The 14,489-nt window shown below is 46.3% G+C and overlaps 6 protein-coding genes across 6 annotated transcripts; 5 read left to right on the top strand and 1 right to left on the bottom strand.

The window, feature by feature from the left end:
• Positions 1-1,330: 1,330 nt before the first annotated feature.
• On the top strand, positions 1,331-1,648 carry PHATRDRAFT_40625 (predicted protein; the record flags this gene model as incomplete). The annotated part of the gene is made up of 1 exon (XM_002184590.1): positions 1,331-1,648. One exon carries the CDS (start codon positions 1,331-1,333, stop codon positions 1,646-1,648), a length of 318 nt encoding a protein of 105 aa, XP_002184626.1.
• Positions 1,649-4,519: 2,871 nt separating this feature from the next.
• Positions 4,520-5,384, top strand: PHATRDRAFT_40624 (predicted protein; the record flags this gene model as incomplete). Its single annotated transcript, XM_002184589.1, has 2 exons — positions 4,520-5,310; positions 5,375-5,384. 2 exons carry the CDS (start codon positions 4,520-4,522, stop codon positions 5,382-5,384), a joined length of 801 nt encoding a protein of 266 aa, XP_002184625.1.
• A 944-nt stretch (positions 5,385-6,328) lies between these two features.
• On the top strand, positions 6,329-9,030 carry PHATRDRAFT_40623 (predicted protein; the record flags this gene model as incomplete). The annotated part of the gene is made up of 2 exons (XM_002184588.1): positions 6,329-6,364; positions 7,171-9,030. The coding sequence occupies 2 exons, from the start codon at positions 6,329-6,331 to the stop codon at positions 9,028-9,030; spliced, it is 1,896 nt and encodes a 631-aa protein (XP_002184624.1).
• A 77-nt stretch (positions 9,031-9,107) lies between these two features.
• Positions 9,108-10,454, top strand: PHATRDRAFT_30660 (predicted protein). Its single transcript, XM_002184587.1, has 2 exons — positions 9,108-9,132; positions 9,407-10,454. Exon 2 carries the CDS (start codon positions 9,492-9,494, stop codon positions 10,311-10,313), a length of 822 nt encoding a protein of 273 aa, XP_002184623.1. The 5' UTR covers positions 9,108-9,132; positions 9,407-9,491; the 3' UTR covers positions 10,314-10,454.
• Positions 10,455-10,511: 57 nt separating this feature from the next.
• On the bottom strand, positions 10,512-12,735 carry L-SD (l-serine ammonia-lyase; the record flags this gene model as incomplete). Its single annotated transcript, XM_002184511.1, has 3 exons — positions 10,566-10,651; positions 10,723-12,550; positions 12,628-12,735. Coding segments are annotated over 3 exons (2,022 nt in total), but the record flags the coding sequence as incomplete, so codon positions are not given.
• Positions 12,736-13,428: 693 nt separating this feature from the next.
• Positions 13,429-14,336, top strand: PHATRDRAFT_51232 (predicted protein). Its single transcript, XM_002184586.1, has 2 exons — positions 13,429-13,587; positions 13,698-14,336. The coding sequence occupies exons 1-2, from the start codon at positions 13,512-13,514 to the stop codon at positions 13,952-13,954; spliced, it is 333 nt and encodes a 110-aa protein (XP_002184622.1). The 5' UTR covers positions 13,429-13,511; the 3' UTR covers positions 13,955-14,336.
• The last annotated feature ends 153 nt before the right edge of the window (positions 14,337-14,489 follow it).

Here is a 14,489-nt window from a genome sequence, read left to right as displayed (position 1 = left end):
TAACAGTTATTTAGCTCTTACCCGAGTTCGGCAATGTTGTCACCCAGAGGAAACGCGTTTTAACGGAGCGACAAGCGCATCGATCAAAAGACAGTGATGCTTTTGAAGAATTGTGTTTGCTTCTTTTGATCGCTCTATACGTCAGCCATGAATTTTTTTTGCAATTTGTCGAAGGAAAAATGCCCGAACTGTAAGAACGCAGAGAAACTAATATATGTTTTCACTTCCCCATGAAAAAAAAAAGCTTCGAGAAGACTTTCGATGTGAAAATGAATTTACATTATGTAATCGATTTTTGATCAGGTAGTTCAATTGGTGATCCTTACTTCTCTGCTTTATCCTGCAATATCCGACCATTGAGACAATTCCACCATTAGCTTATCTTGCTTTTCTATCAAAAGTGATGAGGTCCGTTTGTTGTGTTCAGAGTTTGAACTGGCTGCCAGAGTACAAATCTCGAGCTGCTGCTTGATATCCTCGAGCACTTGATTCAAGCTGCTCGTTACATTCACAAGTGAGCTCATCTCTGCAAGTATAGCACTTCTTTTTTGCCTTATTCGATCTGAATTGGCTTCAGGGCTCGACATATCAGTTTCAATTACGATGTGGAGTTGTTGGTCCTCTGCTTTTGGTCGCCTTTGTCCAACACTTCTGGCATCGCGAGCAGCCATCGGTTGGTTTTCTTACGAACACTAACTCTATTGCATATTTTCGATGCTGACTGACTTTTTACTGTCTCAGTCACAGTCAGTTATGTCAGAAGTGTGAAGTTCGCAGTTTGTTTAACTGTAAATTTGGCTTGTCAGGCAATTTGAAGTTTCGCAACCATTCCCATCTAGGATGCTATTTTATTGAGGAAATTCCCTAATCCGGCCAAAATCAAGATTTACTAACTGTAAGTTCCTTCGTCCCACAGTTTTGGGCCGTTTTACGGATCGACTACAGGTTTGTAATCGCGCCTGTCCGTCGCCACAGTGCCACGTCACGGAGAACCCGGACTCGGCCGATGTCACAGGAATTTCAAATCTGTCCGGCCGGTGATCTTTCTTCGCCAAACAGGCCTCACATTTTCCCTGTTCGCCGGACGCATCGCATTCTTGCCGTGTCGATAGTTGAACCACGACGTTTGTAGTGCCTGACGTCGCAGCGGTTTGTTGCCTCCCAAGAAAGGAAGGGAAGTAAACAGAAGGATAGCAAGCAATAGCAACTTGATCATTTTCGCTCCTCCCCCTCTGGTTCAGCAGTAGACAATAATCAATACTAGTCAAAACCCGCAGGCACTGTGTACCTTTGTTGCTGATTCGTTCTCTTGTTTCCTAGCTGAGACATCATGAATTGTCAAAAACTCAAGGGTGTCACCGAACTTCGCAAGGGATGCTCTTCGGAGTCATCGCTCAAGGCGGCATCTCGGCACTTCGATCTCTTCCTTGAAGAGGTGATTTTGTCCGGCACCATTGGCGGAAAAGAGAAGAAGCAGCTCTTTCCAATAAGAAGCGTCAATAACAGCACAGATAGCAACAACATTGATAACAGCAAAAGATTGGATGGTGATGCGCAGACGCAGTACTCGTTCAAAACCATCGCTGTTACGGTACGCTACCTTGCGGCATGTCCCTCGGACAGCTCCCACTTGGTAAGGAAAGTGTAAGTGTGAGCCAATCCGATGGACGCAGCGGTTACGCGTCCCATATGGAGTTTGTGTCGGCCTTATTGCGCAAATATACCGTATTTGAGTTACCCTGTTGTGGTTTACCTCCTTGCGACATGTCTTGTGGAAATTATTCACTAAACACGGATGTCGCAAGTGTGAATCAAAAACTATGCACATGGAGTTAAGGAGGCACGCACAGAAATGATACCAAAGCCTTGTTCCGTGGCCACGTGGACTCACAATAATCGAAGCGTTTGTACAATTGCTATGTTTCCGGAGCCGCATGTGCTTAGTCTCCACTTGTCGGTTTACACGACCAAAATGGACTGGGATATAATTGGAACATCGAAAATACGATTGAAGCAATAAAGGGGCTATCACAAGACACATGGTGGGACTGAAGAAGAACAGCTACTCACCATAGGTGTTGTGCATGGGACTCATAGTTCAGGAGGTATATATACATGTGGGAGAAAGATTGTCTATTGAGATTATGGAAGTTGTGGAAGATCAATGATGCGCTGACACTTTGTGGGATTGTTCACTGGACTGAACAACAGATTGACTAGTTTGTAGCATGTAATTTTCCACTCATTGTTTTAGAAATTCTTTGATCCAAATATTGCATTATAGCATAGGTCCTTGCATCCGCTGTCTAACCCGTGGGGAGCGTCGTCAGCGAGTGAGTTTTACAGTCCCTAAGCTTGCTTAGGTGTATCGCAGGTCGTTCGTCATAACGCCCACCTTTGTTTACCACACACTGTCATAACAGCGATCCGTCCTCGGTTGTGCTTTGGTAGTACTCCGTAACAGATTAACAGTCTTGACAGCACGTCAAACCACTGCTGCCCATTGCACAGTCGTTTGTGGTAAACACATCTTGAGGTCTTCGCTCAAGACGGTTTCCAAACTTCGTACTTGGTGTACATTGTTTGGTTACTAACTGCTGACATCTTTTGTTTGTTACATCAAGTGTCAGAGGTGCCACCTTAAGTGGGGTATTTATCGGCTTGTGTAACGCATTGGTTGGAAGCTGCTACCCTACTTCCTCACGGTAACTGGTATTGAGAACCCACTGGTACAGCTTCAGGGTTTGTCAATAAGTTTCTGTGGCCTCCCTACTTCCTCGGAATCACGGGTGTCGAGAGCCCATTGGAGTCTTCAGGGTTTGACAACAAGTTGTTTCGTTACGTCGGGTTGCTATAGTTGGGTGAGGTAGAAATACCAATAGGCTCAAGGACTCCATCCCTGATTCCGGTTGGGACGGGCTTACAACCCGGCTTAAAATAGTACAGGGGGACAAATCAAATTGTGAGGCAAGGACATCTATAGCATCAAGGCAGGCCGATGGGGAGTGTTACGGTACGCTACCTTGCGGCATGTCCCTCGGACAGCTCCCACTTGGTAAGGAAAGTGTAAGTGTGAGCCAATCCGATGGACGCAGCGGTTACGCGTCCCATATGGAGTTTGTGTCGGCCTTATTGCGCAAATATACCGTATTTGAGTTACCCTGTTGTGGTTTACCTCCTTGCGACATGTCTTGTGGAAATTATTCACTAAACACGGATGTCGCAAGTGTGAGTCAAAACTATGCACATGGAGTTAAGGAGGCACGCACAGAAATGATACCAAAGCCTTGTTCCGTGGCCACGTGGACTCAATCGAAGCGTTTGTACAATTGCTATGTTTCCGGAGCCGCATGTGCTTAGTCTCCACTTGTCGGTTTACACGACCAAAATGGACTGGGATATAATTGGAACATCGAAAATACGATTGAAGCAATGAAGGGGCTATCACAAGACACATGGTGGGACTGAAGAAGAACAGCTACTCACCATAGGTGTTGTGCATGGGACTCATAGTTCTGGAGGTATATATACATGTGGGAGAAAGATTGTCTATTGAGATTATGGAAGTTGTGGAAGATCAATGATGCGCTGACACTTTGTGGGATTGTTCACTGGACTGAACAACAGATTGACTAGTTTGTAGCATGTAATTTTCCACTCATTGTTTTAGAAATTCTTTGATCCAAATATTGCATTATAGCATAGGTCCTTGCATCCGCTGTCTAACCCGTGGGGAGCGTCGTCAGCGAGTGAGTTTTACAGTCCCTAAGCTTGCTTAGGTGTATCGCAGGTCGTTTGTCATAACGCCCACCTTTGTTTACCACACACTGTCATAACAGCGATCCGTCCTCGGTTGTGCTTTGGTAGTACTCCGTAACAGATTAACAGTCTTGACAGCACGTCAAACCACTGCTGCCCATTGCACAGTCGTTTGTGGTAAACACATCTTGAGGTCTTCGCTCAAGACGGTTTCCAAACTTCGTACTTGGTGTACATTGTTTGGTTACTAACTGCTGACATCTTTTGTTTGTTACATCAAGTGTCAGAGGTGCCACCTTAAGTGGGGTATTTATCGGCTTGTGTAACGCATTGGTTGGAAGCTGCTACCCTACTTCCTCACAGTAACTGGTATTGAGAACCCACTGGTACAGCTTCAGGGTTTGTCAATAAGTTTCTGTGGCCTCCCTACTTCCTCGGAATCACGGGTGTCGAGAGCCCATTGGAGTCTTCAGGGTTTGACAACAAGTTGTTTCGTTACGTCGGGTTGCTATAGTTGGGTGAGGTAGAAATACCAATAGGCTCAAGGACTCCATCCCTGATTCCGGTTGGGACGGGCTTACAACCCGGCTTAAAATAGTACAGGGGGACTATCAAACGCCCGACACTTCGTGTTTGCGTGTGTGCGGAACGGACACTGCCTACGGAGGCAGGGCAAGGGACCCAAACCCATAAGTGGTTCTTTTTTTTCGTTTTGAGAACCGCAAGAACCTTTCTTATTGGTTTGGCTACCCAACCCATCATGTTAGCAAGCACTGGACAAATGACCAGCAGCACTGTCTTCTCGCATTTTTTGGATAATGTTTTCTCAATTCCCCAAGGGCATCCAATTCGGCTTAGCTTTGCTCAGCAAGGGTATGATACCGTGGAAGACCTTCTCGGTATTTGTGAGAATGAACTTGGTACCTTTGGGTATGTTCCTCCAACAAGCTTGGACACCAATGACAACCCCCAGTGGACCCCATTGCTCATGGCACACCGACAGATCCTTCGCCATTTTCTACGTTGGCAGGCCTCACTTGAACGGAAAAAGGGAAGTTCTTTAGACAATTCTGAGCTCGTTGAGTTGACCAGTAGTGACTTTGCCTTCTATAAACGGTCGGCACTTGGCCAAGTTTCAAGCGTATTGACCACTGCAACATCTTCTTCGAGCGCCCCGGGCATACCTAACAAACCTCGGTCGGTTTTTTACGGACAGAAGAAACCTGTTTATTGTAAAGAAGATGCAACTACCCTGTCTGTCAACAACACCAATGCAATCACGTACTGTTCGAGTGTACATTCTGCATTGAGATCCGGAGCAACCAACCTTGACCTTATGCCACAGGATGGGGAGAGTATTCCTAAACCCATCAGCTTTGTCAAGCCCCTTGGAACTGAAACCCACAATTCCTGTGCCTTTAAGGGTTTACCTGGTTTCACTCCTGACAACCTCATTGGAAAAACTTTTCTAACCGACAGTCAGGATGATGGGGAGCTATTTCGTGAACGGCAAACTTTCCCAACTGATACTCAGGATGATGGGGAGCAACTGTGTGAATGCAATACAGGAAAATTTCTGGAATGTGATAAACCATCTGATGAAAAAATTTTGGAGGGACTTGTAATCAGTGATGACAAGTATGATGAAACTCTAGTTTGCAACGAAGTTCTAGACAATCACGAAACCAATCTAGATGAAAAGTTGCAAGACACAGATGGACCGTGGTGTTTTGAGGGCATTGTCGCATGCAAAGGACCTTTCCCCTCTTCACACACGTCAGAAATCTACGAAAGTTCTAGATACAATGTGTTTGATTGGGGACCTAGCTACGGATTGCTAGATGCCATACAGGTCAACAACCTTGAAATATGTGCTACCTATGCTAAACACCAAGATCTACTAGACACATTGGGAGGGAATCATTCCAACTGGTTTGCAACTAGATTTGAAGAGTTTCAAGGACTTCTTGACCAAGATTGTCTGAGGTGCTTTCAACATTCCCCTGTCTTCAAATCTGAGTGCCAACTCCCTCATGACCCTAACAAAGCTGTAGCTATTGACAAGTCAAATGGAAATAGCAACTGGCAGGATGATAAGAGCTTTGAAAGGGGCAAGCTTTGTGAGCATAACATTTTTATTGCGAAACAGGAAAATCTGGTGCACAGCAACCAAGTCTCAAACGCACCGGAAGAGTACAAGAATATCCTCATCCATATGGTCTACAATGTCAAGCATGACGGAAGGCACATTTCTCACGACATGATAACAGTGCATTCCGTGACAGGAGTTCTTTGTCTCATCAACATACGGCATAACTCATTGTCCTACCCGCAAGTTTGCGAGGCAATCCCAGATGATGTTACCTATGCTCTGAAGATCCTAAGTGGTGAGATCCTAAGTGGTGAGAACATAGATGACATGCTCAGCAGGTTTTGGAATTTTCTACAAATGTGGCCACTTGTCAAACTTCTCCTGTTTGAAAAGGGGGACAAATCAAATTGTGAGGCAAGGACATCTATAGCATCAAGACAGGCCGATGGGGAGTGTTACGGTACGCTACCTTGCGGCATGTCCCTCGGACAGCTCCCACTTGGTAAGGAAAGTGTAAGTGTGAGCCAATCCGATGGACGCAGCGGTTACGCGTCCCATATGGAGTTTGTGTCGGCCTTATTGCGCAAATATACCGTATTTGAGTTACCCTGTTGTGGTTTACCTCCTTGCGACATGTCTTGTGGAAATTATTCACTAAACACGGATGTCGCAAGTGTGAATCAAAACTATGCACATGGAGTTAAGGAGGCACGCACAGAAATGATACCAAAGCCTTGTTCCGTGGCCACGTGGACTCACAATAATCGAAGCGTTTGTACAATTGCTATGTTTCCGGAGCCGCATGTGCTTAGTCTCCACTTGTCGGTTTACACGACCAAAATGGACTGGGATATAATTGGAACATCGAAAATACGATTGAAGCAATAAAGGGGCTATCACAAGACACATGGTGGGACTGAAGAAGAACAGCTACTCACCATAGGTGTTGTGCATGGGACTCATAGTTCAGGAGGTATATATACATGTGGGAGAAAGATTGTCTATTGAGATTATGGAAGTTGTGGAAGATCAATGATGCGCTGACACTTTGTGGGATTGTTCACTGGACTGAACAACAGATTGACTAGTTTGTAGCATGTAATTTTCCACTCATTGTTTTAGAAATTCTTTGATCCAAATATTGCATTATAGCATAGGTCCTTGCATCCGCTGTCTAACCCGTGGGGAGCGTCGTCAGCGAGTGAGTTTTACAGTCCCTAAGCTTGCTTAGGTGTATCGCAGGTCGTTCGTCATAACGCCCACCTTTGTTTACCACACACTGTCATAACAGCGATCCGTCCTCGGTTGTGCTTTGGTAGTACTCCGTAACAATCGCCGTGGAAAAGATCAACGACAAACTGCTGAATCTCTTTGCTGGATATTTGACAAGGGCCGAAAAACTCCGTGGGAATAAGAACGAAACGCAGGACAATTTCTCGGATGGCAACGGAATTTCGTACAACACGGCAGAACGATACCTGAGCTCCATTAAGAACGAGATTCTTCGTCGTTGCCTTGATTTGGGGCTAAAGAGATCTTTCGACGATGCGCAACAAACGCGAATTCGCCAGTCCATGACAAGACGTTTTGTTGAAAGAGCCGTCCGGAACAAGACGCCTCTGGCCAGATCTCATGTCACAGCTGCTCGGAACGACTTTCTTGTAATTGCGTTGTTATGTATCTGGGACGGTTCTTTTCCGATGGCGGATATGTTATTTTATCTTTTGACGCTCCGATACTTAGCCGGCCGGGGCCAGGAAGTGGCCATGATATCACGGTCTAGAGTTTCTCTTGGAGAGCCATCAGAATGGGCCGATAGTGGTGACAAGACCTTTGTTGTGAGGCTGTGGAGGTCGAAAGTCAGCCACGAGCAGGATCTTTCTATTGTTCCTCACCAAAGTGAAATGTTGCTTGATTGGGTGTTTGCATTTGCCTATAGTGCTGTGATGAATACCAACCCAAACGACTCGTTGTTCCCGACCTTTGCCGAAAAAGTGGAGTTGCGCAATTTATCAGCTGGAAACATCAATGATGAAGAAATTGGAAATGAGACTACCCAAGATAGTACTTTGAAAGCAAAGGTAGATTCCAGCAAAAAAGTCACCAAGTACTTTCAAGCACTTTTGGAGCGACTAATTAAGACAAGCGAGGAGCTTGTAGGTCCGAACGAAATGGCTAGAGCTGCCGGTTTGTATCAGGATGATGAAGATTTTAGCGAGGAATTTGATGGCAGCAGCTGCGTCGGTACAACTAGTGTCAACAATGAGCCAGGAATATTCAATCTGACAGGAGAAGAAGAAACGGTTGGATTGGATCCCCCAGCCAATGCTGCCTATTACTATAGCGGTTTGCTTCATAAGCACGGCATTTCAGCCGGACTCTCAACACATTCGGCTAAGCGCTCTGCAGTCGAAATGGCAAATGAAAGTGCTCTATTGCTCACAACATGGGTATGCTTCCGGGCAGGATGGCTGATGAAAGCAGTGCATACTATTTTTGATTACCTATCATTTAATCCGAAAAATGATCGACAAGTTTCGAGGGTGTTCAGCGAATGGAATACGCCATCTTTTCGTGGTGAGATACTAGGTGGGCGTCCTCCAAGACTCCATCCCATTCGACTTCAGGGATTTAAAGAAGCAGAGAAGGTTTGTTGTTTTGTTGCTGCACTATTTGTGAACTACGAAGACAAAGGCATAGACTCCAATATATTTTGCACCATCGACGATCGGAAAAATCGACTTCGTGAGTTACGAAATCTGTATGATCTCTTGACGGCAACTATTCTCCGTTATCTGCCCAAGTTTGTCAAAGTCCTTCAAGAACATCCAAATCCGTCTCACCCATTCCGGCAAGGTCAACGCACTTGTATCGAAAAGCACCCGTTTCTGTTACGAATCCTTAAGGCAAGTCAAACAGCAGGCATCTTGTGGGATGAGTTGAAAGCATGGAGTACTTTGGTTCAGAAAGACTTTCTCGAGAGAAATTTTGAGTCAGCAAGCTGGTCTGAGATGCTAGAGGTTGTCGGGGAGGAGCAATTTTCTGCGGATCCTAGGACACTGGGAGGCTACATGGAAACAACGAATCGGACTATGAATACTATTCAGCTGGGACAGAGCAGGATGCTGGAGACTACAAGCATTCTTGTCGTTTTCGCGAGCGGGGGCAAGACGTTTTAAAGGATAGTACGCCGTACAGACGCTACATTTCTTCCCGACGCTTGTTTACAATCAGTTCCGACAACAACACTGGTGTCCATAAGTTTGTCGAAGACCATATAGGTAAGTCCACCATGGCTTCTCTTGTACAAGCGATCATCCCTTCCACAAGTCGTGTCTGAAAAGCCTGTGTATATCGTAACGCGCGGTGCACTTGTTTGAAGGACCTTTAGCCGGTGTTGTTCGCCAAAGAAAGTATGTACCACGGTGCACGTTTGTACCTCTTACCGGTTACTAATTGCCATTGACGTTCATATCGATCATGAGCCCCTTGGAATTGCTTTGTTTCATGCAAAACGAAAAATCAAACTTTCTCATAAATTTCATATTTGATCAGTCATTCGCAGACTTCGGTTAAATTGTTGGATTGCATAGCGACTCTCCTTCGCCCGAAGTTTTAGTTTTTGAACCCGAGAGCCACCATGCCCCTTTCCACTGAGCGTAAAGCTGAATACTTTGAGCGCTTGAAGTCGATGCTTACACAGTACTCCAAAGCTTTTATCGTTGAAGTCGATAATGTCGGTTCCAAGCAGCTCCAGATGACTCGTCGCGGCCTCCGCGGAAAGGCAGAAGTCCTCATGGGAAAGAACACCATGATGCGCAAGTGCATGAAAGAGTTCGTTGCCGAAAACCCGGGAACTCCTGTGGAAAAATTGATTGAGACGTGCCGCGGTAATGTCGGCTTTGTTTTCACCAACGGAGATTTGGGTGAAATTCGCGAAGTTTTGGAGTCCAACACTCGCCCCGCCCCGGCTCGTGTCGGTTCCGTCGCCCCGATCAATGTCGTCGTGCCTAAAGGTCCCACTGGATGTGACCCTGGCCAGACTGCCTTCTTCCAGACGCTTCAAATTGCAACCAAAATTACCCGCGGTCAGATTGAGATGGTCAATGACACTGCCCTCATTCAGGCTGGAGATCGTGTCACTGCTTCGCAGGCTGCTCTTCTTTTGAAGCTCGATATTGAACCATTTACCTATGGTTTGGTCCTCAAGAAGGTCTACGATAATGGATCGCTTTTTGATGCCAAAATTCTCGAGATCACGGATGATGTGTTGGCGAGCAAGTTCGTGGGTGCCCTTAACATGATTGCCTCGCTCTCTTTGGCCATGGGATTCCCTACCCAGGCAAGTGTTCCGCACAGTATCGCTAACGCCTACAAAGCAATTTTGGCTGTCACTATCCAGCTTGAAAATTACAGCTTCGACAAAGCTGACCAAGTCAAGGAATACCTAGCATCCGAGTAAATTTTCGGAGCTGCCAAGGTGGAAGAGAAGCAAAATGAGCTGAAACTAATGGAGGGGCTCGATTTATTAGATGCAGAAAACGGCATTGGTGGCAACATCTATGTTTCCTAACTGATAAGTACAAACCCTACTTCCATGTGGAATCACTCTTTTTTATTTTTTGGCTTTTTCCCTTGGAAATGATGCTAAAAACAAGTTTTACTTCTTGTCTTTCTGAGCTCGAATTTGCTTCGACTTGGTTCTGGCTGCACGCTCTCTGGCAGAAGAGTCCAGAATCTCTTTTCTGAGTCTAATACTCTTAGGCGTAATTTCGATGACCTCGTCTTCCGCCATGTACCCTTGTCAAAGAAATGGAAATTCAGTGAGTAGATAGCAAAGAAGTAGGGCAGTGTAGACGAGCAAGACATACCAATGAGTTCCTCGACACTCCTTCTCTTTGGAGGAGGCAACGCGACCTTCTCCTCTTTGGCTTGGGTCCTCATATTTGTGGTTTCTTTTGCTCGAACTGGATTGACTTCGAGGTCGCCAATTTTTGCATTTTCTCCAATTACCATTCCGCTATACACCTCGTCGCCGGGAGCGACAAAGAGGGTTCCTCTGGCAGACAGCGAGGCAAGGGCGTAAGAAGTCGCTTTTCCTTGAGCGTTGCTCACCAGCTTGCCTTTCACCAGACCACTTCCCAGGTTACCTGCATACTCCCGATTTTCAACGAACAAATGGGTGACGACAGCGCTCCCCTTTGTCGCAGTTGCAATTTCGGACGAGAAGCCCAGCAAACCTCGGCTCGGAACCTCGAAAATCAATCTACTTTTACCGTCAGCAGAACTCTCACTCATTTCCACCATGACTCCCTTCCTGTCTCCGGTTAAAGCGCTCACAACTGTACCAGAATACTCAGAATCAACGTCAATCGTTACTTCCTCGAACGGTTCCAACTCTTTACCTGTCTCTGGGCAAATAACGGTGAGGATACGGGGTGGAGAAATAATAATCTCAAACCCTTCGCGCCGCATTTGTTCCACCAAAATTCCCAGCTGGAGCTCCCCGCGGGCGAAAACAACTGTTTTGTCACTGTCAGCCTCGGACTTTTCCACCACAAGAGTTACGTTGTTGTCTGTCTCCGAAACTAAGCGGTCCCGAATCTTAGATGAGGCAATCTTGGTGCCTTCCTTCCCCGCCAATGGTCCATTGTTTGCGCCAAAATCCATCGAAAGGGTTGGGGGAGTCAAAGGCGGAGTTTCAATAGGCTCTTCGACTGGGTCGGATGTACCTGTGAGTGTGTCGCCCACCGCGATCGCATCTGGGACTCCAGCCAAAGTCACAATATCTCCCGCATATGCCGTCTTTTCATACGGAGTCCTACTTATTCCTTCGTAGACGAAGACGCCAGCGACGTTCTGAGAACCCGGTGAAATACCTGCTCCGACGGCAGCGTCTCTTTTCAATATAGAAACACTGTCGTTCACAGCAATAGATCCTGAAAAAATGCGCCCAGTGCAAGACCGTCCGAGATATGCATCGAAGCCGACAGTAACAGCAGCTAAGCTAAAAGTGTCACCCAAAAAGGCTGTACCATCATGGGACTCGCCTGAAGTAGTCTCAACATTGTACATTCGGGCAGCAGGTTCAGGGATCTGTGAGACGATCGAGTCCAGCAGATTCGTCATACCATATTTCTCATCACCAGCATAACCGTTTTCAGCAATTTCCAGTGCTTCTAAGGGGTCAGCTGTCATCCATCCTTCTCTTGCGGACGCATAGAGGGTCACATAGTTCATCTGCTCGTCGGTCGCACCAAGCGCGTCAAAAAGATCCAGCAGTTTGCTTTCCGTTTCTCCGGAATCTATTCTGGCCATCGCATCAGAACGATCGCATTTGTTCAAAACAACAACGGGTTTAAGTCCCAAAGTGAGAGCCCGACTGAGAACGTACTTGGTCTGTGTCATGGGGCCCTCTGCAGCGTCCACAACAAGGACTACACCATCGACCATACTAAGGATTCGATCGACTTCCCCGCAAAAGTCTGCGTGTCCAGGAGTATCCACACAGTTGACCACCATCCTATCGCCTCCGTTCACGTAATCCAATCTTGTAACTTTAGAGGTAATGGTAATTCCACGCTCTTGTTCCAGCTCGCCAGAGTCCAAAAGACGATCAACGCCATCACCGCTAATACCTTGACTTCGTCGAGCGGCGCCTAGTAATTTGTCGACTAAAGTAGTTTTTCCGTGATCAACCTGTCACGAACCAAATAACTTTAGTGTTGAGGACAACCTCGGTATACATGGATGGGCCTCGCTTGTTTGATACTTACATGAGCAATCACAGCGACATTTCGGACTCCATTTCGTCGAACCAAGGAATATGACGGCGGAGAGGCCGTTCCTTCTGCAGCGGAAGAGCTGAACGCCATCGTTCCTGAACCCTTTGATATGTTATTGTACGACGGATTAACGGAAATTGCCGAGTTCCACACTAAGACTCTAGTGCCGGATTGTTGAAAAAATCTGATAGAGCATGCCGAAGATGCGGCCTTTGCTTGTGGTTTGTTCGCCTTGTAGCCGAAACTGAACTTTGACGCTTGTTTTCTCCAAAGTCCATTGACCCCTCGATTCATTGGGAAGCGCATTGAGAAAATCAAATCCAAATGATAAAAGGACGCACGTAGGTGTGGTCTTTATTGCCGACCAGCGTAAGAGTCGTGCACGTTCTTGCGGAAACAAAGTATAACCCACCAGCAACAGAGACTCGTAGCTAGAGAGAGACTGTGGCACGACCATCCATCATCGGAGCTTCGGCCTCGGTCGGTCGTTATTCCTCCGGACAGTCGTCGTCCGGGAGAGGAAAAAAGATGACGTCGCAACGTTCCATCGGGAGGAAGACAGACGGACAATCTTGGTTATCATCACCGTCCTTCAGACGTACGGAAAATATACGGCTATCGTACAGCGCTGCCACTGTATGCCACTTGGACGAAACATGCCGACCACCTTTCCCTCGTGGTCACGCCATGCGTGCTTGGCTCCCACGCCCCTCTCGTCACAATCAAACCTTGCGGCCACCAAACTCTCCCAACACCAACCATCACATCAACGATAAGTTTTGCATCCGTAATCACGATTCGACTCAATATAGACCAGCTTGCTTTACATAACCTCCGGTATTTCTTCGTCGAGCAGTCGTAAACCCCAAAGGAAAATGGCAAAGCATCACCCCGATCTAGTCATGTGCCGCAAGCAGCCTGGCGTCGCCATCGGTCGCCTCTGCGAAAAATGTAAGTGAAAGAGCAGTGGCGCTCGCTTTTGGATTGCGTCCACCATTGAATTGTGACGTAGCGAATATTATGGATTTCCTAAAGCTCAAACAGTTGTTTATTTCTTCCAGGCGATGGGCTTTGCTGTATCTGCAGTTCGTTTGTCAATCCACATACGTTGGTGCACATTTGCGACGAATGCAACTACGGTAGTTTAGAAGGCCGGTGTGTCATATGTGGGAATGCGGGTGTTACGGACGCATATTATTGCCGCGAATGTGTACAACAAGAGAAAGATAGAGACGGATGCCCAAAAATTGTAAACCTGGGATCGACAAAAACAGATCTGTTCTACGAGCGGAAAAAATACGGCTTCAAGAAACGGTAGGATCGTCAACATTGCAGATCAATATCATTGGTTCTTGACGGAATATCGTCGACACACTGTCCGATTGATTGCTATTTTTGCATATTGACGATCCTTGCGATTCGTCAAGCTTCGGTACAAGAAACGAAAGACAAATTGCAACGAACTAACCAGTGGCAGCTTTTGCTTTTCCCAAACGACACTCCATCGCCTTGACATAGAGACTGCCCTTTTACAAGACTATTTCTCAATTAGGTATCCTGTTGGTGACAGGGAATCAAAGCTGAGTTCCTTCTGTACTAGTAAATTTCCGTATGTTTCACAAGAGTAGTGGTTCGCAGAATCTGCGAGCCCTCATAAATGTCCTTTATGGATTGACCTTCACTAAAGGTTATCTTTACATAAGACCGGTCTTAAAAGTATACCCTGTATTGTACAGCTTCCTCTACACTGGTAGACGATTAGTTGTACCTGTGGAATAATGGAAAGCAGTCGCTATCATTAAATTTGCTATTCTTAACATAGTTTAAAGGAACACCCCTGTTGAAATGTCGAT

Source organism: Phaeodactylum tricornutum, chromosome 24 (genome assembly GCF_000150955.2).
Source record: "Phaeodactylum tricornutum CCAP 1055/1 chromosome 24, whole genome shotgun sequence".
Taxonomy (NCBI): domain Eukaryota; phylum Bacillariophyta; class Bacillariophyceae; order Surirellales; family Neidiaceae; genus Phaeodactylum; species Phaeodactylum tricornutum.
This window is presented reverse-complemented; position numbering and strand designations above follow the sequence as displayed.